We start from the raw sequence: 25668 nt of genomic DNA, 5'->3' as shown, positions 1-25668 counted from the left end.
GAAAACTGCAATTTGCTAGCAACCAAAGCAACCATAAAGGGATTTTGGGTGCTTTCTGCTTTTCTTTAAACTTAGCAAGAGCCAGGAGCACCCAGCAGCTCCTCTTCAGGGAATACACATTTTTCTCTAGCAACTGGAGGCTGTCAGGGGGTCACATAGGCCTGTGTGACTGAGGCCTTATTCTACCTGGCAAGCTAGCATTACCCAGGATGATGTTTGGCAGCTTAAATTTACAAATTGGCAATCTTTAAATAATCTGTGTTTCACTAATTGTTGTGTCCCACAAGGTTTGATCTTTGAGTTACTTATGGATTGTTAACTGGTGTCTTAACTCTATCACATACTTAGGACCATGAGTAAGAAGGGTCTCTGTAAATGAGAAAATTTGAGCATCACGACCTTAAAGATCCGCTTAACATCTTTTCAGGTCTTAAGTACACATAAACAAACGTGATCCAAGATCTTTTCACATGACATGTCTTTTGTTTTGAATTTTATGCCGTGCTGCCATTTTTTACAGATTTTGCATTTTCTGTCTGATGCTTAATACCTACAGTACAAGACAAGTTTTTCTATAAGAAACCTAAAAAAACAAACTATGGACACCTCCGGGTTTTGTTGACTTGCTTGAAAATGAGAACCATAAAATCATAATGTAAGCATTATGACATGAAGGCTTTTTATTCACCGGGGAATAATCAATACTGGAGGAAATTAAAGGCTTTTCAAGCAGTGTTTCAGAAGAATGTGCTTTGATTTTTTGTGGTATTATTTGATTCATAACACTTTTCTGAACCATTTTATTTTTTGGTTAGATTTCAAAGTTGTATTCTCCCTGTTTTAAATCAATATGAAGTGCAATATCCATTCTTGATCCACCTGCACTTCCAACATATCTTGTCCATTCTCATTGCTTATCGTAGCTTCTTCTGCCAAGACTCAAAATGTCCCACACTGTCATCCCATCATATCCTTGTTGCTCTGTTCACTGACATACTGCATGCTGCTGCCAGTTGGTGTTTTCTCCCTGTTAGTGTTGAAGGCATCTCAAATTCAATCTAATGCAGCATTTTTGGCCTGTGAAGACTTCAGTATCCCACAATTTACTGACAGATATATAGACCGTAAATAGTTGGTGTTTAGGTCTGCATGTGTGTACTTACCCACTGAAATGGTCCACACTGCCATGATCTTGATGCGGGCCTTGGTGTGAGAATTGAAGCGGCTGTGGTGGATTGGGTTGCGTATGGCAATGTATCTATCCAGAGAAATGGCACAAAGGTGCATGATGGATGCTGTAGAGAACAGGACGTCCAGATAGATCCAGATGGGGCAAAGATCAGAGGGCAGGGGCCAACCGTAATCTGCAGAAGGGCAGAGAGTACATATTTGTTGAATCTGTGAAAATAGCTTTACCTGGATGAACAATGGTGCTTTAGTCTCAGTGTTCCAGATGATATCCTCCAAAAGGCAATTTCACTGCATTGTATCAACAGTGATGCATTTTAGTGCTATGTGGTGTCAACATTACATCTTCTGCTACTTGACTGATAAATATCTTTCTTCAATTATTTAAAACTGCATTTTTCAGGTTTTCCCCAAAGTTAAGCTTTATTTACACCTGATTGATATTCACAGACTTAAAATTAACCCTCTGATGCATGAATTATGAAAGCCTTGGTCAAGATTTTTTTCTTAAGTGCTTTTATTCTTCTCAGGACATGAAAAAAATGTTCAACTCTTTTTTTCCCAAAAATATGTTTTTTTATAAAGTTATAAACTTGTCCACTCCAGTGGACTACATGCGCCTGAGAATGAAATACTGTGAATTTACTATAAAAATTAATTACCTTGTGTTCTATTGTAAATATACAAACACTTGTTTGCTTGTATCCTTTGAAAAACATCTCAGCAATTTTTTTGGAACTTTCAACTCATAAGGCCCCAATGTTTAGACATAAATAACAAACCCAATCAACAGCCCTAGCTGTGAATCCTACACCTGAATATGGCAAACTATCTCCAACAAGAGAAACATTTTTGAGTCTACACAGTTCTATAACGATGCAGGACAGTATTACCAAGCCCTTAGTAGCATGCTGGAAGAAAACACAAACTGACATCTTAGTCTCTGCATCTCCAAACACTTCTGTGTTCATCACACCTAGGCTGTCCGTAGTTCCTATGTCTCTGTTCTGCTCTGGCAGCCACTCTCATCATCACTGGACTTATCACTGAACTCATCATCACTGCACTCATCAATGAAATCATCATCACTGGAGCTGGATGGAATTTCCTGGACTATTCTGTACGCTGCCTTATTCTTTGCTGCATTTGAAGTCTACAAAATATGATAAAATAATTATTATAGTAACTCAAACTACAGCTGATCTGCACAGAAATATACATTTTAAATGAGTAGCTTATAAATGTAACAATTATATGCTTACTTATAACCAAAACAGTCCCAAAAAACAGTGAGACAATTTATGACTTATGTTAAAAAAATATAGTGGGTAATGCATGATGTCCACTACAGTGGACACATGGTTAATCGTAGTTTTCTACATATTAGACATAACAATTTCTTATTCCAAACAGATAATATCCTTCCCTAGATGTTACTGCATATCATCATATTTCTTTTACCTGTTGGGCTCTTTTAGCATAGAAGGATTGACAGGATATGCCAGCAGTGGTCGGCAGGGGTGACAGTTTGTCTGCCATCTTTGATTCAGAGGAAATTTACTTGCAGTTGCACTAACTGAACACTGAATTGACCTCAATGGAGCATGGCAGCAGAGAGCACTCTAGAGGCTAATATGCAGTTCCACCATAGAAACCAATGCATTAAAGAGATATGTACGTTTTAGTAGCTGTCCACTCCAGTGACCACTATGCATCAGAGGGTTAAAATTCAGTAGAGACCATTTATTGAGAACATGCCACTTAAAAACGTGTTTCAAAATCACTCAGAAATGGTACTTTTTCAAATACTGATGTTTTTAAGCAACTTTCATTTAAAATCACCCTTGATCTTAACTGTCAGTGCTTGACCAATGAGGTGAATCCATGAATGAGTTTGGGTGCACAAAATTTGGAATTAACAAAATCACAGAGGAAAAAAACACTGTGCGAGCTGCTGAAAATGTTGAAAAATCTCTGCATAGCATTGTTTCTGGCAGGCCGTAGCCTGAAGCTCAGCCAGCAATCTTGGCAGATCAGTTGTTTTCAAAATCATCAGCTGATTGCTCTGCGGATACTCAGATGAACATCCTATTGGCAAATCTCACAAATCTCACAACCTGCTTCAGCCTGCATACAGTGGGAGCTGTCACTATATGCAGGCTCATGCTCCTTCACAAAGCCACCTCCACCCTCATTTCTACCATATCATGCTATTCATGTTCTTTCTCACTTAATTAAAGTCATGTCATTGTTACTGATAAGACAAATCTGCAGCTGCTCTCGCTGCCTTTTGACTTTGCACATTTGTGAGTGACAGGCCAGGAAGGTCTCAGAACAGAGTCCCACTTCCAAACATAAATTATTGTCAATGAATAATAATCTTATTTTATTTACTCTGAAAGGTCCTCAGAGAACTGACATTAGAAGAGATCATGATATGAAATTAAACTATTTTTCTTGGATTATTATCAAACAAGAATCCAGGTTTAATTTTGTTATAAAATGTGTCTGAGCAGCAGTACAAAGTAACACTCAAGAGAATGCTTATCCTTTTTCACAAAGACCATTGAAATTCCCACAAGAGCTTGCATTTAAGCTAGTGGAACAAAGCCTAACCTGGTCATGACCTCACTGTTTTACTTCTTCATGGCTCAATCCAGTTTAGAAATGGAGGTAGTTTAAACCTCAACTGCTGCATTGGAATCTTAAGAATAATATAGTATTGTAATATGTGTAAAATGACCTCATGCTTGGGTATATTTTAGCAAGAAATATGCCCACAAGATACCTTAAAAGGTGGTATTTTTGCTTCTTGTTGATATATTTAATTTGCTGTCCCAAGTGAAGTAATGTTAATGCTTTACCAGTATGCTGCTTTGAAGAATTAGCTGAGCCTCAAAGTGAACGGTATGTTTGCATTCTCGTCTTTGCAAGCTTTATGTACTGTTTGAAAGAATCAGACCGAGGATAAAGGAGGCATTAAAATTTGTTTCCTACTGTATCATACAGGACTCAGAGACATGGGTGAGGAAATGGATTTTCTGCTTTTTAACACAGATTGGAGCCTGCCGATGTGGCTCGGGCATCTACACGGAAAGTATGGAACCATGGTGCATAACTGCAAGAACAAGAAAAAGCAGGAAGCATGACACCACAGAATAAATCTAACTTTAGCGATTGGGAGTAAGATGAAACATGAGGACTTACTGGAACAATACAGTCACTATACCTCATGTACTGAAAGTATGTCTATGTCCCTCAAAACTTAGCAATGCATTTCATAGTTCACTTAAAAGCAGAGAAGTCTCTCTTCTCCTTTTATATCTCCAGGGAATTTTCCCATGAAGGGAGGTGGCTTCATGATAACCAGTGGCTAATTTCATAGGTTTTTGCAGCTGGTCTTTCTAATAAGAATAGTAATGATACACAGGGACAATATTTGTTTTTGTTCTAGACTGCAGATTTTCTTTAATTTAACTTGTGTCTGTGATAAAGAACATTAGCTGTGCTGTAGTGGTGGTTTTCATGGACTTGTGTGTTGTTAGCCTCTAAAAAGCTGATCACACAGTCACTGCAGAGTGATAAATGGAATGAGTCATACAGATGGAACAAGGCCGAAGGCTTTTAGACCCGCCTCAAACTGAGAATGTGCTCCAGATACATCCACCACTGACTAAACTGCAGGTGCACAGGCTGGAAATATATGTTTCTACACACATGCACGTATCTTCAAATCACACACACACAACCACAGCATGTCTCCCTCATGGCTGTCGTGCTGCTCCTGCAGCAGTCATTTCTAAATATAGCCCTCTAAATTGGTCCTGAAACTACTCAGCTGCTGATGTAAATTATATTATATTATGAATATTATCATGAATGGAAGCAGATATGCTTTTTATGTTCTATAGATCAAGGTTAGTTTATTTATAGAGGTTGTTTCTGCACAGGGCAGTTCAAACTGCATAACACAGAAACAGAGCAGTAAAAATCAAAACTCTAAAATCAAAATGGAATGAAATGAGAAATAGTGAAAAACTAAAAACAAATAAAAGCCTTTGAGTGCAGAAAAAAATTTATTTACAAAGCAAATTCAGCAGTACCTATTACATGGCAGACACGGAAAGTAAAAAAAAAACCAGCGAAGATTACTATTGAGTCTTTGTCACTGAAAGGGTTAAAAAACTGAAATTGCAAACGTTATCATAATTCTTTATCACTGGCCACTTTGGGGGTGTCACCGCAAGCAGCTCGCTAGTTCCATTGCACCAATCCCAATACATCAGGAGATGTCTATAAATCGATAAATGGCATCTGTAGATGAAAATGTGGTAATGTCCCATTCAATAAACACTTTTCGAAGAGATCTCAACAATTTTTGAATGGTACTCACGCTTGTGTCTTTAGTGATTAGCTAGGTTAGCTTCTGCTAGCTTAGATCAATACTCTTGCACCATTAGCAGCAGCACTTTCCTGCTCAGTTTGTCAAATGTTTATTCACTCTTTGCCCTCCTTTAGCATTAATGGCACTTAAAATAAATGTTATTGGGTTGTAGCTTTGGAGATCAGACTAATTTATTTGGATAACTGAATCCACACCATAAACCCGCCTTAAACAACCCTGTAGATAGCCAGGCCGAAGTAGCCTGTGTGAGCAAAGGTAGCTAGTCCTGGTATATTACCCCAGAAGCTGGGAAATCTGGCCAGCTGTGTGGCTATGATGAGCAAGCACCCAGTACTCCACCAAGCCCCTTTCCCCACAGAGCAACATACCAAGGTCAAATGGGACTCTCCACCATTTGACCTTAGAACTGAAGAAGCTTCTCGGATGAGAGGTGAAACGTATTCAAGCAACTTAAAGAAGTCCAGACGCTTTTCTTTGCAAGCTCCTTTGACTACAATGACCTGGATGACTGAGATCCTTCACAGACATATCTCTCAAATAAAAAACAAACAAACTCTGGTTATTGGCAAGACCAATCTTAGATTTACAAAGCTAAAGATTCCAGTGACTTTAGCTGATAGTATTCCAGGCATCAAAGCAAGTGACACTGAAAGGAATTTGACACGCTGGCTATGGATAAACGTGGTTTCTTACGTACAACATAGTGTATAACCAGATGTTTACTCTAGATGGCATAAACTTGCTCTCCAGTAACACTGTGACAACTCTTGGGCTCATTCTTGACCAAAATATATCCTAATATGATATTGTGCAATATCTCTAAAATTAGAAAAAATATTTTCAGAGTTACACTGAAAAACTAAAACTACTGCATTTTTTTACTCCTAGTCTGGATTATTTCATTATCATCAGGTTGTAAAGGTTGTTTAAAAAGATTTTGTCGATCCAGAGCACTCCAGTAAGACTGCTGACAGAGAATAGAACAAGCAACCATATTTCTCCCATAATGCCTTCTCATTGTTGGTTCCTGTTAAATGGAGAACCGAATTCAATATCCTTCTCCTCAACTTCTCCTTCTCATGTTAAAGACATCATAGAACCATATTATCACAATAGGAGTTTTAATAAACTGAATGCGGGTGAAAAGGCCCTCTTCTGTGGAACTACAACGACACCGTCTCTAGTTTTAAGATTAGGCTTGAAACTTTCCGTTTTGACGAAGCTTATATAAGGCTGAATCGAATTACTCTGAATCCTCCCTTAGTTACATTGCCATGGCCCTAGGATACTGGGGGCCTCCCATGATAAGTGTTTCCTCTTAATTCGCTTCTTTTTCACTCTGTGTTTACACCCCAGTATTGCATTTAACCATTACTGATTCTTCTCATGTGTGCCTTTTGTCCTGTCTTGCTCTGCCTAAACCTCAACCACTCACGGCAGATGACTGCCCCTCTGTGAACCATGAGATTTCTTCCTGTTAAATGTGAGTTTTTCTTTCCCACTGTTGCCAAGTGCTTGCTTAAAACTGATTTTCACAGCTAAATAGCTGACATTATGGTGAGTTTCAGTCCTCACAAAATGTAATCCTCCATGCATCTGCAGCCAGGCCCCCTCCTGCTCTTTGTAAAGACCATAAGAAAAGCAAGAATAAATGCACCTACCATGTCTGCTTTTTTAAGAGATGTTAACAATGGCCCTGAGGATTTGATGCAGATCTTTAAGGACAATTGGGACCTTAATTTTGCATAATCATGAAAAACTGAATGAATGTACGCATACAGAAACCAGCCCTTGATTGAATAAATCAGCTCATCCATGTGAATTTAACATCAGCCCATATAGAATATGTAGACAAAAAGTCCCTGTCAGTATCTGGGAGATTTTTTGTGGCCAAGTTGTCACCACCTCCCCCAGGATCTCATCCCAAGGGTGTTGACAAAAATAGATCCATAGCTGAGGGGATTAGAGCCAGATCATCGTGAGCACCATCATATTCCAGATCATGGTGGAGTGTTTACGCACCCTCCTCCTCATCACCTCGGTTCTCTGTTGTTCCCACCATGCGACAGGTGAGAGACAACCTGATCCAGGCTTTTATTATTTGGAAGGAGATGACTCATCCACGTTGCTCGATGTCGCCATGGTCACCGCCAGACTCTCTTCTACCGCCTTCTCCTCACCGTCATCATCACTTCATCACTTCACTACTTTCCTCTTTTCCCGTAGATTTTTTATTTTAATCACGCTGCTTATGTCATCGTCTCTGTCTGATGGTCATGTTGAACAGTTATTTCTGTCCTCTGTCTGCCTATATGTCCTTTTCTGTCTCTCTGACCTTGTTTTACATTTGTGAATCTCTTTTGCGCTCTCTCCCTCTCTCTCTCAATCAGGCCCATTATACTCCAGCACTGATCACAAACCGTTTTCTTTTCTCTCTTTTATGGCCTGCACTTGTGCTGTCCTGTGTTTCAGGTGGGCAGATTCTGCATTTTATCAGATGAGATTTTAAATAAATGAAAACAATTTCCAAATTAGATTTAAAGAGCAAGCTAATGAGGCAACACGACAACATGAGAAGTTAGCAGCTTGCCAAAATCTTTCAACTTTGTCCTCTGAATACCATAAATGCTTGAAGTTACTGATATTATCAGTACTAATATTGAATGTGTATAATTCATGCTGTATTAGATTTGAGGAGAACTCTCAGGGGTTTTACAGCCTTGTGTCTTATTCAGTTTTAGTGTCTATTTATTTTCCTATTCGTGGCAACTGTATGAAAATGATTTTGCATGAATTTTGATCAATGAAATTCTAATAACCACTGGATAATAGTTGTCCTATTGTCCCAGTGTTAGGTTACTGATGGCCAATAACATTGCATTTCTCACTTTAAGCCTAAACAAATCTTCTGTCTAACTGACTAATTAACCAACATACACTAAGTGGATATCAATTGAATGGTTAGAAGTTGTGAAATATTTCTTAATAGCACTTGCTGGTTAGTTGCTATATACCTTAGACCTACAGTTCAATTATATGTTCTAGTTTTAAAAAATATATCTTATCTGTCTCTCCTGTACTTTTTATACAATTTTTCCCATACAGAGTTAAGGAAATGATATAAACAAATGTCTCTGCAAATGCACAGGCGCAACAGTTCAGACTTGCCCACCTTTTAAGGAGGCGACGGGGCACCTACAGACCTACACTGTGTTGCCAAAAGTATTCCCTGTAACACCCAAATTATTTAATTCATACAAAAGAATGGGTCACTCTCAGGGGCTCAGTCAATTCCTGTGTGGTGTCGTAATAGGATGCCACCTGTGTAACAAGTCCAGTCATGAAATTTCCTCGCCTTTCTACAGTCAGCTGTTGGTGGTATTATAACAAAGTGGAAGTGATAAGCAACTCAGCCATTAAGTGGTAGACCACGTAAAATCACAGAGCCATACCAGTAGACACTTGGGGCCATAATGCACAGAGATTGTCAATTTTCTGCATAGCCAGTCGTTACAGACCTCCAAACTTCACGTGGCCTTCAGATTAGCTCAAGAACAGTGCATAGTGTGCGTCATAGAATGAGTTGCCATGCCTGAGCAGCGGCATCCAAATGTTACATCAAAGACATGGATGAGTGAGTTTGATGTGGAAGAACTTGACTGGCCTGTGTCAGTCAACCCAACTTCAACCCAACAGAACAACTTTGTGATGTATTAGAATGAAGACTGCGAGCCAGGCATGTCGTCCAACATCAGTGCCTGACCTCACAAATACGCTTCTGGAAGAATTTTAAAAAGTTTACATAAACACATCGGTAAACCTCATAGGAAGCTTATTAAAACCAGTGTATTAAGAATGTGATCTCACTCAAGTCCATATGTGTGTGAAGCCAGACGAGCAAATGCTTTTGGCAATATAGTATATATACATATGTATGCTGCGATTGTTATGATATATTTAATTTTCTATAGTAATAACAAATAATAATTCCTAAACCAAATTCCTTTTGGTTATTATATACAGTTTTCCAAATCAGGATTAGTCAAAAAAATATAAATAAAAACAAATGAATGGCATGTAAAGAAAACAAGATACTAAATGAAAAGCTGTAAGCTTTTAATGTAAACATATATTTCAATAGACCTACCGTCTTCATGTTATCATTCATTAAAAACTTCAGTTTCTGCTGAATGTATTCCCTTTGTGTCTAATGTCCTGGTCCTGGAGAATTTGGATTTGTTTCTCATCTCAGACCGACCGATCAGGTGATCAAATTATTTTCAGCACCCTGTCAGCCTGTCGCTTTTTTTCAGCCCATTAGAATAGCACATCTTCCCAAATTGTACGTCAGTTATTGATCCAGTGTCGATCCCAGTTTGCTAAAAACAGCATTTAATAGCAAGAATATGAACTCTTACAATTGTTACACAAAGTGATGCCTCTTTTAAACAATCAGAATAGACACATACATTACAGATTTTATGAGCTGCCACTGGTGACATTTGTCATTTTAAATGATCAACACTGCTAAACTGAGGCACATTTGTACCCTGGCTTTACACATATTCCAAACTGGGCACCAGATCACTGTGTAATCAAGTAATTTTTTACACTCATGTGTAGGGAAATAAAACCCAGGGTAGCGTTCACAAGACCTACCATTAGTAGACTTCATTTGTTTTGTATTTAGCAGGTCTGCATTTTGCACATTGCTTTGCTTTGCCAATTCAAAACATTAACCATGCACACTGAAAAATTAAATTGGGCTTAAGGGTGTGTTTCAGTGTGATTCCAAGCTTTTACATGGGAAGAGTTGGAAACCAGTTACGTCACCCCAGGACACCTTGTGTTCCTATCAGATGCTGGAGGCTCTGACAAAACGTCCCTAAATGGCCCTTACTTGGCCCTTGGCACCCAAGTAATGAACATCAGCTTGAAATAAGTCAGTGTGGAGACCTGCTGTCATTCTACACAGCTGGTATACACAGCTTTCATTTTGATGAGACAGAGCTCTGTTTTTTAAACACATTACCTATACAGAGATATGAAAAAGGCCTCTATCATGTCTTGTTTTCACAAGGTGAATCTTTCCCGTATTACAGAGCATTTGTGTGGCTGAATAAGCAAACAGTGTTTCCTAATAACTTAATTTGATGATTCATTGAACATTTAGTGAACTGTTTTTTAATTTCTGAATGAGATAATGAAACTTTAAGCTGTGCTGAAATACACTCAGTGGGCAATAAAGGCAAGTTTCATTCAAATTAATAGTTTTTCTGATGACCAAGCGATTTTTCTTGTCCTGTGCACATATATGTCCATAAGATGAGCTGAATTAAAGGGTTGCATACACTGAAGAAAAACCTGCATTAACACTGGATCTTATGTTTAAACAAGGATGTTGTGCTGTGGCTTATCCTCCATTCTCACTTTCCCACAGAGCAACACAAAGACAATCCCCCTCAGGGATCTACAAAGTATCACCTTATTACTGGCTCCATAACTTCTGATAGCAATGACCTGGAACCACATTGAATTATCCCTCTCTGAGAGATTTCCCCACATGTACCTAAAAAAAAGAGAATAAGTAAAAAAAAAATCTCTTAGGACCCACCAAGATGCAGCTGTTTGCTCCCCCTCCTGCTGATGCACAGAGAGCTGTCCTCATGAAACTGCTGCTGTCGCGTTATACCCAACATGTTCCGGCATTGTCACCTCACCCTTCTTTTTCTCAAAGAGCCACCAGTAGTTTGATGTTGCTGTTTCCCAGGCTTGTAAAGCCTCAACAGCTTCAGAGGTGTCAGACCGCAGGAGACTGTGACATTATTTCTCAGTGCCTGACACCAATTAGACCCAGTCAGCTCTGTACCATGGTTCAATCAGTGGGAAAACAATGGATTTTCTGCCTGTTCAGGTGACACAGCACAGTTCAAAGACCAAAGAACCGTTGTGTTCTTCGGGCTTTGTCATCCCCAGTTTCCTATAGAATAAAACATGTTGTTCATCTTGTAAATTACGATCCCCTGTTGGAGTCACAAAGTGGGATAAAACAGGGTGTGTTTTGGGGAAAGCCTACTTGGCTCTCTAAAAACCATACTACCATATCAATGTGCAGCGTCCACTGCTCAGATTCACTGTTTGTTTGTAACTTCAGGCTTGCAGCCCAATAACTTTGTGAAAATCCTGAAAAAGCGGGGGAGGGGGGTGGGGGTGGGGCTGTAGGGATCATGGGAAATTGGAAAATCATCGCAATTTTTAAGGACACACAAGACTAGGCTGAGATATGCCAAGTTTTCAGCTAAGAGTTCTTTGAGAATGGCTTGTTGGTGCAAAAATACAGTGTTATCAATGTCAAACATTCATTATCGTTGGCAATCTTTTGTTGATTAGACTACAGAAATTGGAACAAGTGATGTCTTTTTTGACATGCTGCTTGTAACAAAGTGCCTAAAGATCTAATTTAAACATGGTTCCTTGTTCACCTGTCTGTTACGTGCAGACAAAAAAAAAGGTCAGGTAGAAGGACTGAATGGAAAATAAGTGAAAAAGCAGCCAATGTCCAACGACAAAGGTTCAGAAACCCTGGATATCTATCACTTAAGAGCACAAAAAAAATAGAAGAAAGTCTGTCTGCTTGGAAGTATAAAGAGATGATGTTGGCTTGAAACTTTTGCATGTACAGAACTGCATCTTTCAAAAAAGATCCCCCAGCTCAGAGTTAGGGCACATACCACATGGGTTCAAACGCATCCGGCAGTGAGTCTCCAGTTTAATTGTGGGACCTTGCCCCTTATCTTTCCTCATATTTCCTGCCTTTCTCCGCTGTGACCACCAAAAAACCCACAGTGTAATGAGATTTATGACAGAAATATCAGCAAGTCTTTGTTTTACTTTGATGAAAGCTTTTGTGACACATTTACTGTGGTTACAGGGTGAGACCGTGGAGCTGGAGAGCCAGCAGGTATAGTGGGATGAGTTGGGGTGTTTTCATTGTGAAACCATTAGGGTGAACAGTGGGTCAGGCTTTTAAATCTTCTTTGGGGTTTTGATGTGGTTTGTCTGGAGAGCTGAACAGCAGGAGAACTGAGCGCAAAGTATTGATTTGCCGTTGGACACAGACGTAAATAGATTGGATCACTTCAGTCGTCTCTCAGGGAGGTTAAATCTGGGTGACTGCGCTGCGTGAATCCTTCAGACCGTTAAGCACAGCTCACGGTTTAACGTGACATAACCTACAGTTAAGCTGTCAAGCTGGAGGTCTTCAGCAGGTCGGAGCCCTGAGGAAGAACAACAAACATAAGTGAAAGATTTTATTTTATTTATTTTTTTTTTTAGCTCTGTGTTAACTGCAGGTCTCAGATGTTTCTGGAGGGTTTATTTGTGTGTTTCGTTATGAGGTTTTTGTTTAAGTGCACTGCTCGAGTTACAGGAAGTTTTACGAGTAACATCTGCCAACTGCTGGTTAACAGATGCCTTTTTCATACACACACAAAAGCTGAACTCATGCATTTTTAAGCTTGTTAAATTTTAGACTTGAATGACAAAACAAAAATGATGGAGTCTGACTCATAGCTCGCAGCAGTGTAATCTTCATGGGAATAAATCCACCAGGAAAGAATATTAAAAGTGAAAATGGGAAACCAGAAGATAAATTATTAAACATTTGATCCTTCACTGTCCTAAATGAAATAATCAAGCCGATATTTAATAATTTATTGCTTCCTCTGCCACTTAAACTGTTAGCAGTCGGACGTACCGCCCACGGGACATTGGATGGTTTAGGGGACTAATAGGACTGCTAAGGGGTTAAACATGCCCTTCTGTGTCTGCTAGTGTGATTCTGACGTTATGTGGAAACTTGCCCCATAGCACGCAGTAATCCCACAGTTGGCAGACATGCTTTTCTTTTAGAAAAAGTTTAAAGATGCACTGATGTCTGTCTCTGTAACTGTAACTGTGAGATATGAAGCTTGCAGGTTGATGTGCACCAGGATGTGGGACATTTTCTTGCTTCTCCCCAGACATTTCTATTTATTTCAGTTTAGTTTTATTTATAAAGCGCCAGCTCACAGCAGTGACCCCATGGTGTGTTATATTGTAAGGCAATTTGAGTTTTTAAGATTGTAGTCAGGGTACAAAAGTCTGCACAATACAGCACCACAAATGGATGGGGCTCAGCAGGTAGAGCAGGTCATCTACTAATCAGAAGGTTGATGGTTGATTCCCTGGTTGCTCCACATGTGTTCAATGAAGCGAGAATGTTAGATAGAAAGCACTTACATGTAGGAGGAAAAAAGTGCTTGTAAGAAAGTGACATGCTGTATAAAGTGCCTCGAGTTCTCACGTCGGTTTCAAAAGCGTTATTTAGGAACCATTACATTTACTATCACAGGTCCTGGCTACTTGAGGAGATTACAAACATATTTGTTTGGGTCATGCACGATCTAGTATGGACTCGAGCCTCTGGGGTATCAAAAAAAGATAAATATGGAAATAGTTTTTTGCGTGTGAAATTTAGAATCGCTATTTTCTTTCTTCCATGTTCTGATTCACGGTTCAGTTCAGCATTAGGGTAGAAAAGATCATTTCTGGCAGTGATGTTTTATAGACCTTAATAGAATTAACAGTAATAATATAACAGAAAATAGGGCAAAAACATGGTAAGTCCACTTTAGGTCAACATTTTCCCCCAGACTTTTTTTACTGCTTTAGAGGACGCACCGCCTTAAAAGTCACCAGCAAAGGCCTCAGTTCACAGTTAACCCCTTAGCAGTCCTATTAGTCCCCTAAACCATCCAATGTCCCGTGGGCGGTACGTCCGACTGCTAACAGTTTAAGCACTGCAGATGAAGTCTTCAGAAGTTCTAGTACTTGAGAAAGTACTGGTTGTACTAGTTGTGTCCTTGGGTCAAATGGTCTCAAATGGGCCTGATTTTGAGCACTATTATCTCACTAGACAGGGACATTATTTTATTACCATTATGTTACATGCACATTTATTATTTACATGTTATTATTCCACACCTGTTCTTTACCTCTTCAGTTTCCTATTAAATGATCAAATGGGTATACAGAATGGACAGATAATGGATAGTCCATCCTGACACTGTTGCTGTTAGAGTTTTGTGTCTGTAAGGGTCTTTTTGAGTTGACTCCATTATAGATGGGGTTAAATTGTATTCAGAAGTCTTCGTGACAGATCTGGCTGTCCTCGCATCATTCTCCTTTGAAAGGTATCATTCTGTTCAGGCAGATCAGATTTTTGGAATTCAAATGCAAATTACATGAAAAAAACTGCAGCACTTTTATCTAACCTTGCAATATGTGGCTATTTATACAGTATATATGCATTTCTAACTCAGTTACTAAGTTTTGAATCTAAACCCTGGCTAGAAAATGAATGAATCCGAAGCACTCAGAATGCAATGGAGCCAGATACTGAAGCTTAGAGATTTGTGATGTAACTCATAAAACTGGATCAGTGCAGATGAAGAAAAGAGACAAACACGCTTTCAGACTTTCTCTATGCAGAGCCAACATTTGCAAACAGATGCAGATTTTTAAAGTAAAGACAAAGAAGAGGCTTGGAGTGGCAGGGTGCAAGGTTGTCTGGGTTTTGATTCGAAAAGGATCGCAGATGAGAAGAAACAGAACATTGTCATCATTAAGAGGGTGGGATTTCATCTCAACAACGAGAGCAAACAGCGAAGAACAGTGCAAAGGCTCAGTCACGACCTTGTTCTTGGCCAGGTTTGTGTGCTTTCAAAAGCGAAGCAATATGAAAATAATTGATAGAAGAAGAGCGACAGGAAATGGAGAGCGGGAAAATGAGCTCCCACAAGGGCAGAGTTGCAAACAGAAAGGTTGATTTGATGAAAGAAGAGCAGAGAGAAAAGACAGATACAGAAATCTGCTGAAAAGAAAGAGGAGGAGAGGAAGGAGGAGAGTTTGTGCAGGAAAGATGAAGACAGATGATCACGTACAAACACACTCAGCATGAATTCTTCACACTGACTCATGTTCTCTCTCTCTCTCTCTCTCTTTCTCACTCACACACACACACACACACACACACACACACACACACACACACACACACACACAGTCTTTGATTTTAGAAAACTTCACACTCATCTACATTAATTTCCTGAAGACTTCAACCTAATGATGTTAGTAAAGAGTTAAAGATACAGTCAGTAAAGTTTTGAGGCTATTGTAAATGCGCAAATGAGTAAATTCTCATGAATGTATGACTAATCTTTTAAAAATATATAGGACAGGGCAGGACATGTTCCCCCACCATATTTCAGTATAGTGGAACATCTCCCTTTTGACTAATAGAGTTTTCCATAAGTGGCCAGAAACTGGCTGTAGCATCAATATCGCATCTAATTAATGTTACTTTAACAAAATATGTATAAAATTTCATTAATAAAAAATAAATAATACAGTAACATTTCAGTGTAGGAAAACGCAGAGCTTTTTAAAAAGAGCTGTCTCTACAAGGAGTATTGTGATAAATAAGTGATAACAATTGCTGTCATTTTTAAAAAATGAATAATTTACATCATGTCAAGAACACACATACACACAGTCATTCATACACCAACTCTTCCACCATTCATGGCTGTCTTCCCTCTATACTTTAGCCTCAGTTTATCTACATGTTTGTCACGGTTCTGGGTCATTTTGACCCAGCTTTTTCAGTTTTTTATATTTTGGTATATTTCTATAGTATTGATTATTATTCTAGATGAAGTTCAGTGTCTGTCTGCGTCCTTTTAAATTGTTTCCTGTTTTACTTTGAAGGTTTGTGTCTGGTGTCAGTGTGTTCAGGTGACGTTTCCCCTGTCTCGTCAGCTGTGATTTCTCCCAGGTGTGTTCCCCTCCTGTCTCTCATCCCTTGATTACTGCCATGTGTATATAAGCCCTGTGTTTCCTTTGTTCTCTGTTGTGTTGTTAACGTCTACTTACCCTCACAGCCTGTGTTTGCTTGCCAGCCAACCAGGTTAGTTAGTTTTACTCTGTGCCTTTCCAGCAATAAAGCGGAGTACTCTGAGTTACATCTGCCTCTGCGAGTCTTGCATTTTGGGTCCTCCCCTCTTCAACTGCCTGGACACAGCCTTGACAGAGACAGCTTCACTTTTCTGTGACTGCTGCAACTCAAGTTAGACTGAGTCACTCACACACATGCTAGAAAAGCTAATGGGGACTTCATTTTTAATCTAATAGCTGCTTTTAATGCTGCTGCTCCTCTTTTATCTGCTTTCAGAGTGTTTCATCTGCTTAGTGTGCCTGTGCCCTGTACGTCGACTAACAGTTTGGTTCTCTGTTTTAGGCCTAACAGGTTGGTGACCCCCTGGCAATCTCCCATCATTAGGGTAAAAAAGTGCATTCCTTAAGCAATTGGTCAGTGGTTGCTGAAGTTGGCTGGTTGTTTTGTTGAAACTGGTCACAAAAGATGGTACTGCCCTGTCCATTTTGTGATTGCTTTGGTTGCTAGCTGACTGCTACAGTCTGCTGTAGTTTAGAAGAAGCTGACTTGACTGCAAACAGTTGTCATTAACTCTCTGAGCAGCAGTGAAACCTGAAAAAGTGCAACACAAACTGAAAGCAGGGAGTGGAAGTTGTATCTTACTTCTGCAAACATTTCAAAAGGAAAAACTTTTACTTTGAAGGTGAACAGTCTGTTTCCAGTTTCTCTGCAGCCTGCATGTGTTTGCAGACAAGTCATCGTCTTCCATACAGGGAACCTGTGACCAACCAAAGTAATCGTAGAGCACTACATACTACTTTGTGACCAATTTCCTGTTAGCAGCTGCCACCACCCTTCAACTTATCACAGACAACCTTTTCTGGCTGCCGATTGGCAGGTGGTAACTGACCGGTCAATAGGCCTGTTTTAATGATGCTTTGGCAAAGAATTTCAAAGCGGCTAGCGACATCCAAACCTCTTGCAAATGGTCTTGGAATACCCATTTTTCATGACCAGTGGTTGACATATTCAGTTTATTTCAACTGTATTTTTATAGCTCTATATCACAACAACAGTCACTTCAGGGCTTTTTATACTGTAAGGTAAAGACCCTACAGTAATACAAAGAAACTCAAACCTCTACGAGCAAGTTCATATGGCTGCCATTGGTGTCTAGGCTTGTGACCTGGACCTTCTGCAGTGAACTGCCCCGCTGTCAGAACTCTTGATCCATGCAACAGTTGATTATCACAATTAGAACATGTATAAAAATCTAATGTGACAGGCTTTGAGTTCATGTCCTGACAGGTTACATTTTCACAGGCAAATTCAGACACAGGTCTTGCAACATTGAAGAATTTGCAATTCGCCATCCATGCCAAGTAAAGTGACCATGTCCTTCCACTAGAACAGCTTTTAATGTTTAAAAACCAACAATATATTCTTTCTCAAACTAGAAAAGAAGTCTCACGTATTGTTTATTAGTGACAAACATGCTGTCAACACTGAAATGTTTAATGCCAAACCTAGGGAAGCATCAACACAATGGTTAAAGGTTAAGTATCATTTTCTTCGGCACTGGAGGGGTTTAACATCAACAGGTGAAATGTATACTCTCCTGGAAACTGTGAAGAGAATTATAATGGTAATCATGTTAAATTCACAAATTGGGACTATAAACCATTAATTCGGGGTTTCTACTCAGCCCTCCCGCTGCCTTGAGGTCTAAAGAGCTGTATATTCAGATGCTGCTTTTTATTCCAGAAATCAGGGTGGAAAATGCTCAGCTGCAGATGAAATTGTTCCCCCAGAGAACCACAGCACCCAGCGGAACTGAGAGAAAGCCTCAGTCAGTAATTATTCCAGTGCTCCATCTAAAGCATGTTTGTGGTGATAAAATAAGTTGATTGTGCTAGTTTTGAAGAGCAGAATGACAGCACGGGAGATGAAACGTGAGGAAAGCCAGCAGCTGAACAACAGAGCAGAGACACTAGTGAAGCATGCGGCGAAAGAGGCAGGTTTGCATGCAGGCACAGAAAAGGAGTCAAAACTCAAATAACATAATGATGACAAGAGCCACGAAAAGGAAGAGACAATGTTGATGATGAACAAAAATGAAGTGAGTGAGGCATGAGACAGAAAGGATCAGAAGCAGAGAGATGGAAATGCTCACAATTGTATAAATAGAAATAAAGCACAAAATTAGCTACACTTGTAGTAAAAGACGGTGAACCATCTGAGATTTCTATTTTTTCCACTGAGGTGTTAAATTATATTTTCATTACTGACTTATTACTGGTTTTACTCCTGTATCAGATTGTCACTCAAGTCCTAAAAGTAGAAGAAGAGCCCCCAGGTAAATACTACATAACAAAAGGGGCAAATATGTACAAATATCAAGAACAACACTTGTTACGTTCTCCTGAGGGGTCTAGGCGGTGAGGGGGAAGTAACAGTATCCCGTATGGAGAAGATATATATAAATCTTATAAATCTTATAAAGTTTGTATCTGTCTTGTGTGAAACTTGTATGAAAAGCATACAAGAGTGAAAACAGATATAAGAGCCCTTGAAAAATTATATAAATGAAACTTGTATGTTTTGGATGCTTACTAAAACAATATATGAAAGTGGCCACTTTCATGAGTAAATCATATAAGCCTTCTATGATTCACTGTATGAAGTAAGTAGCCACATCTTATGCAAGTCTTAGGATAAGATAAAATAAGATAACCTTTATTAGTCCCACACGTGGGAAATTTGTTTTGTCACAGCAGGAAGTGGACAGTGCAAAAGTTATGAGGCAAAAATTAGAATACAATAAGGTCTTTTATAAGTTTTTACTATTTATTATCCATATGGGATTTTTCAATTCAACAGGGATCTATGTCACAAAGACATGAAGAGGAGCTGAAGGTCCCTACACGGAGCAACCAGAAGAAGAAGAAGAGGAGGAGGAGGGCTCTACATCTGAACTTTCATTGTATGTTCCAAGAAGCGAGTCATGGAAAAAAAATTGAAAAAATAATATTCAGAAAAAACATAAAGAGTGCAAGAGAGATCCCAGAGGACCTAAAAACTGGTTGTTAATGCATGTGAGATTAAAAAATATTAACTAGACTTAGAAAATATTAACTTGACATTTGAAGGAAACTGAACACCAGTAGTGATCAGCCAACAAAGATCAGCTGCCTGGGCTCAAAACAACTCAGGATCAGGAGTATTGTGATAAATAAAAGCGTTACGAAAGAATGTCATCAAATTCACGATGTTTCTTTTTTTTCTTTCCTTTTTAACGTACGTACATACACACCAGATGTACTACAAAAAAGAAAATGGAGTTGACATCGAGCAATGATGAGTCAGTGCTGATGTTTAAGAAGAAGTTAAAGAAATGAAGATTCTGAGTTCATCCAATTCTCAACAGAAGGCAGCAGCAGGGAGAGTTTCATGGTTTGATCCAGTAGTTGAAGTTGTGTCATGACTGCTTTCATGCAGATTTCAGGATGTCGGTGATGAGTACGACAGTTAGGACATCTGAGGAAGCAGAGAAATTATTTCAGAGAGGTGAGTGACCAAGGGGCATTGCCTAGAATCAGTATTGTGTCTAGAATGAATGCATGTTTACAATGTTTTGATAGTATCATCACTAAATGACCCTGTGATTGGTCAGATCTGTTTATCTACATAATTTTTATTTTTATTTTTTTAAAAACAAGATTAAATCTAAAAAATAAATGTTGCAAAGTCATCCTGTGAAATTACGCAGTGTGAACGGCTGCATTAAGAACAGGTGAGTCGAGAAATATTTTTAATGCACAAAATGCATTCACACCAATTTTACGCGTCTGGTATGTAAAGGCCTTAACTTCACACTGAACCGTGTTCACAAGTCCTCTAAGTTGTGTTTGCATGGTAGGGATACAAATATGAAAATGCTGCTGTATAAAAAAAGCAAAATAAAGGCAATTTATTGGAACAGTCTAGTTAAAACCTCAAAAAAGAAAATCAAGACAATGTTTGTACATATTCTTGTTGTTTGTATATATAGCTTGTATTTGTTTATGTCCTTTAGCTTTTTAAGTTTTTTGGTTAATAGAGTCACCAGATGAAATTGTGTTGTATCTTTCTACAATGACAAATGAAGCATCTTAAATATAAACCTTAAATGTGAGGAAACCACCAGTTCTGGATGGAGGGATTGCCTGAAGCCTCCCCAAGCTAATACAGTACCTACAACTGGCTGTCAGTTACTGAGAGCACCTGCTTGCATTTGCTGCTCCATAAGGCAATAACAACAAGTGATCAGATCTATAAGATCATGTATAAAAATTTCCCTCATTAAAAAGATGATCAGGTTCAATATTTTCATTTCGTTTGGATTACTGGGTTCCTTTTTCTACTTTGAAAAGCTCTGTGATAATAACATGACGTTATGCAAGTAGGTCATATTTATGCAAAAATATAGAAAACTCCAGCTTGCTGACTTTTTTCTGCAGCTATCCATAAGCTGCTATAATCAGCAACATATTCATCTGCAGGTGACTCTGAGAGGATTGTTAATCATGGAAGCAGCAGGAGTCATGGAGACAACTACCTGTATTATCAAACTCTAAATCGTCAAACAAGGAGACAAAAAACAAGAAAAAGTGGGAAAAATCATTAATAAACAAACCTGAGAAGGTGCAGCAGGTGAGAATCAAGGATTATGGGTTCCAGCAGCTCAAACTTTGTGTGACTCAGTGTATGATAAAAAAAAAAAAGGGAAGCTGAGAACAAAGCAAGGCAAACATCATGATATCATGCAAAATGTGGTGGTGGTATTCTTTTTTTGTGTGTTCATCACTGGCTGAAAAATATTCATCACGCTCTGTTAAATCCATAGACAGCATCATTATTCCCACTAGTATAAACAAAACTCCAAGATGTGAAAGCTCTCAAAATGAAAGCGCTGATTGCACTAGAAGTTACTAATTTAAACCTTTTCACATTACGTCTTTCACACGCTCTCCTTTCACTAAGGTTCAAGAGTATAATAGAATACAAGGAGAGTGTATGTATTATAGAAAATATACAGTAGCTTGGCTTTTACCATTTTATGTCTCAGTTAGAAAATGAAGGACTTCTTGAATTAATAGTACCTCTGCAAAACTTTCAGAGAGAGGTTCATAGTGTTTCCTCACCGTGAAAAACAGATATTGGAAAATGGGTCAAATGGTATTTAGGACCATCCCATACTTGGGTCACTACAGCATTAGAATCAGACTGAGTGTGGAAATAGACCATAACATTGAAGAAAAAGCCAGAACAAACAAAATTGTGCCTTGAGTCATCGTTGAAAGTGAAAGGTTGCCACTGGCAATCAAAAACAGCCAGAGCTGGTCAGGCTAATCACTGCTGTGCTGCTCCTTTACAATATGAATCCCACAGTACATCCAGATGAGGCTGTCAGGCTTTTGTCACTTCTTCATTGTGTTTTCCTTTCATTTTCCTCAGTGATGGGTGTTGATGGTGTTTTCATTTCTGTGACCCGGCGTTTTCGCTTGTCAGCTCAACTTTTTATCTATTTTCTTTTCTTTCGCGTGAAGCTGCTGGAAAATCTCTTTGTGCCCAAAGCACAATATGTATTTCCTTGCTCTCGACCTCAGCAGCTGTGACAGTGCACCATCGATTGACACTCGTGGGATGTGTTGTAGCTGAATGCTAATAAATTCCAGTATGCAAATTTCTTTAAAGCAAAGCAGTGCTGCTGCAATAAAAACCCCTTGATTTTGGGAAAGTGCTGGCTGAACATCTCGCACAGCTTTTTCAAAGTTGACTTTAACAAACTGCAGTGGTGCAAATCTCAGTTAACTATGTAATACTGAACTTGTTCCATGGTAGCTGTTTGACTGTAGATAAGTTGTCTTAAACCAAGGATCAAATCCCCATACATTTGTTCAGACTAATCAGCTGTTAGAAGTTAAAATATTTTTATATAGGGATATTTACATTATTTATATCAAGCATAAATCAAACAAGGATAGTGTGAACTGCTGTATTCACTTTACCCTGCAGCAGACTGGCAAACTGTCTAAAGTGTGTAGTGTTTCTTGCCCTGTGACTGCTGGGAAAGGCTCCAGCCCCGCTGCAACCCTCATTGTGAGCAGAAGATGGATGGTGGGTGGATTCTGATGACAGTTAGGTGTTTTATTGGGTGTATCAAAGCCTACATTCTGCCTGGTTCTGGATAGTATTTGATGTGCTTCTTCTGCTGCCTCAGGGGCTGAAGAGCTGTACATTCAGCAAATATAGAGACACAAAATACAGAAAAAAGCAAGTTATCAAAGTCCTTCATGTCTTGTAACTTGTTAGCTATCTTGGTAACAGCTCTGGGCAGTTATGGTTGCAGTTCATAAATAAATACATGTTGATAGACACCATAAATTTCATTTCCGGAACATAAAAAAGTTTTAAAAGTGAAAAATATGTGTTCATCACAGCAAATCAGATAAAATTTTGTGACTATTTCATAACTTTCATTAGACCGATGCACAAGGGGATCTTGATATTTTTATCAGGTTTCATACTTGTGGTATCAGTGTCGTGTCAGTAAAGCAAAAGGTGGTCAAACCACCTATAATGATATTTTGAAATGTATACGTATTTTTTCAGTCATGTTATTAAACTGATATTCTTCCTCCACACCCCCAACTGATCATGAGCCTGGATCTGTCAAAGGTTTCTTCCTGCTCAAACGAAGGTTTTCCTTCCCACTGTTGCCAAGTGCTTACTCATAGGGGGTTTTCTAATTGTAGGCTTTCTCTGTATTATTGTAGGGTTATAATATAAAGCTCCCTGAGGCACCTGTTGTTTTTATTTGGTGCTACATAAATACAATTGAATGGAACATTATCATTTGTAATTAATTAATTAAATATTTTAAGTTTTTAATTTGAAATGAAAGTAAAAGAGAAGTCTGTTCATAAGTGGTCTCAGGCTTTTGTACTCCACTGTATGTTAAAGAGATTTATCCTTCACACATATTGAACACTGTCCTTCGTAAAATGGTTGAACTACTTCCCTCGTTTTTACTGCCTTTTGATATCTGAGGAACTGAATTGTGTTGCAGGAGCTGACATTAATGCATCACACCAGCTGTCTGTGTTTCAGCATGCAGACAGGAGGTCAGTGTGAATATGAAGTCAGGAGAGACTGAAGAGGTCAGCGGGAGGGTTCTCTCTGACTTACAGCTTGAGATAAAACCAGTTCCTGAATACTAAACATAAGGTCTCATGAGAAAGTGGCATGATTTAATAGATGAAGGACAAACTGAGAACAATTGTGTTTGAAGTGACTGAACAAATCTAGAAAGGCAGCAAGACACACCCATACTTTCCTGGTAATTGAAGAAAATCACAAGAAACTGAGGCAGCACTACATCTCCATCACATATTAAGCTTTCAAACTTTCTGCTTCACTTTATCAAATAAGAGCACCTACACACTGATCACCAAAGCTGTGACAGAACTTAGTAGGCATAAGCTTAAGAAATGAATCAGGACTGAATGGATTCATGATCTCTAAGTCATTGAGAGAAAAGTTTTCCTTTTTAGCATGCACTATATTTCCTCAACTCCTGTCCCAAAACTATTTTGGAAGTTCTTATTCCCCGTTCTCAGATTTGACTCCATTGGTGATAAGGTACTGATTTTAGGAGTTCAAATATATATATTTTTAACTTACTTTTGAAGACTGAAATGGTTATTCATGGCTGCACAGGAACAAGCACTGAGCACAAGATGCATGGAGTTCGGGGTCTACCACACCAGGTGTAAAGATGCCCCTGAGACAGTCCAGCACATAACAGCAGTGGCAGTGCAGGGCATACATGGAACGCCATAAATAAGTGGTCGCCATTCTATACAGAAACATCTGTGCCGAGTATGGCCTGGAAATCCTGAGGTCAAAATGGGACCCTAGGATGGTCAAGAATGACTGAGCTAAGATCCTCTGGGACTTCCAGACACAGAAAGACAAAATGGTGAAGGCTAACCAACCGGACATAGTGGTGGTAGACAAGCAGAGCCGGGCACCCGTAATGATAGACGTAGCAATACAGAATGACACAACATGAACATGAGAAGCTAGAGAAGTACCAATGGAGGGTGAAGGTAACAGTAACACATTTCTTGAGCAGGCAGCTGAATGAGAAGAACAAAACCTGGGTAATGACCACCTTGCTGCTTTATTTGCACTGTATATGTTGCCACCGGGGTCGATTTTCTCACGGTACAAGCTTTCATTTCACTGTTTTGCAGATGACTTGCAGATCTTTAATAGCAGGGACCGACTCACTTCAGCTATTATTACGCTACCTTGATGACGTTAAATAGTGGATGTCTTTATATATTTTTTAAATTAAATGAAAACAAAACAGAAGTTGTCATTTTTGGGAACTTCGTTAATAAACACACTGACACCTCCGGGCCCCTTATCTCCCGATTGTAAGTCTAATGTTAAATCCTCAGTGTGTACCTTGATGGTTCCTTCAAACTGTGTAGGCAGGTGAACGTATTAGTCAAATCCAGCTTTTTTCATTTAAGATAGCTTGCCAAGGTTAAGCCATACCATCCAGCTAATGTCTTTGAACGTGTTATTCATCTGTTCATTACTCGCAGACTCGACTACTGCAATTCTCTGTACTTTGGTTTGGACCAGGCCTCTCTTCATCATCTCCAGTTGGTCCAAAATGCAGCTGCTCGTTTACTAACAGGCACTAAACGGAAGTCAGAGCTATGTCAAAACTATCCTTAACTATTCCACGGACTAAACTTAAGTCTCGTGGTGACAAAGCCTTCTCTATGGCAGGTCCAGACTCTGGAACAGTCTTCCTCTTAATATTAGATCTGCACAAACAATTGAACATTTTAAATTGTTACTGAAGACACATTTTTGCGGTTTGGCTTTTAACACACTTTGACCCAAACATTTTGGTTTTAACTGCCTTAGTTGTTGTTGACTTATTTTATTGACTTATTTGTTTTTCTATATTTCGGAAGGTCCGGATGGGCCTGGGCCCCCTTTCCCTGGCGGGTCGCGGAGTATGGGAGTGCCTACT

General features: G+C 39.1%; 1 protein-coding gene across 1 annotated transcript in view; it reads right to left on the bottom strand.

The window, feature by feature from the left end:
• Positions 1-25668, bottom strand: part of htr2aa (5-hydroxytryptamine (serotonin) receptor 2A, genome duplicate a) — a 98050-nt gene that overhangs the window by 23096 nt on the left and 49286 nt on the right. Inside the window, exon 2 of the mRNA XM_005946078.3 lies at positions 1164-1364. Coding sequence (XP_005946140.1) covers positions 1164-1364 — 201 coding nt within the window. The remainder of the gene's footprint in view (positions 1-1163; positions 1365-25668) is intronic.

The sequence above is a fragment of the Haplochromis burtoni genome, unplaced genomic scaffold (genome assembly GCF_018398535.1).
Source record: "Haplochromis burtoni strain Fernald_Lab_line unplaced genomic scaffold, NCSU_Asbu1 Contig_467, whole genome shotgun sequence".
Lineage (NCBI taxonomy): Eukaryota > Metazoa > Chordata > Actinopteri > Cichliformes > Cichlidae > Haplochromis > Haplochromis burtoni.
Note: the sequence above shows the minus strand (reverse complement) of the source record. Positions and strands in the feature narration are given on the sequence as shown.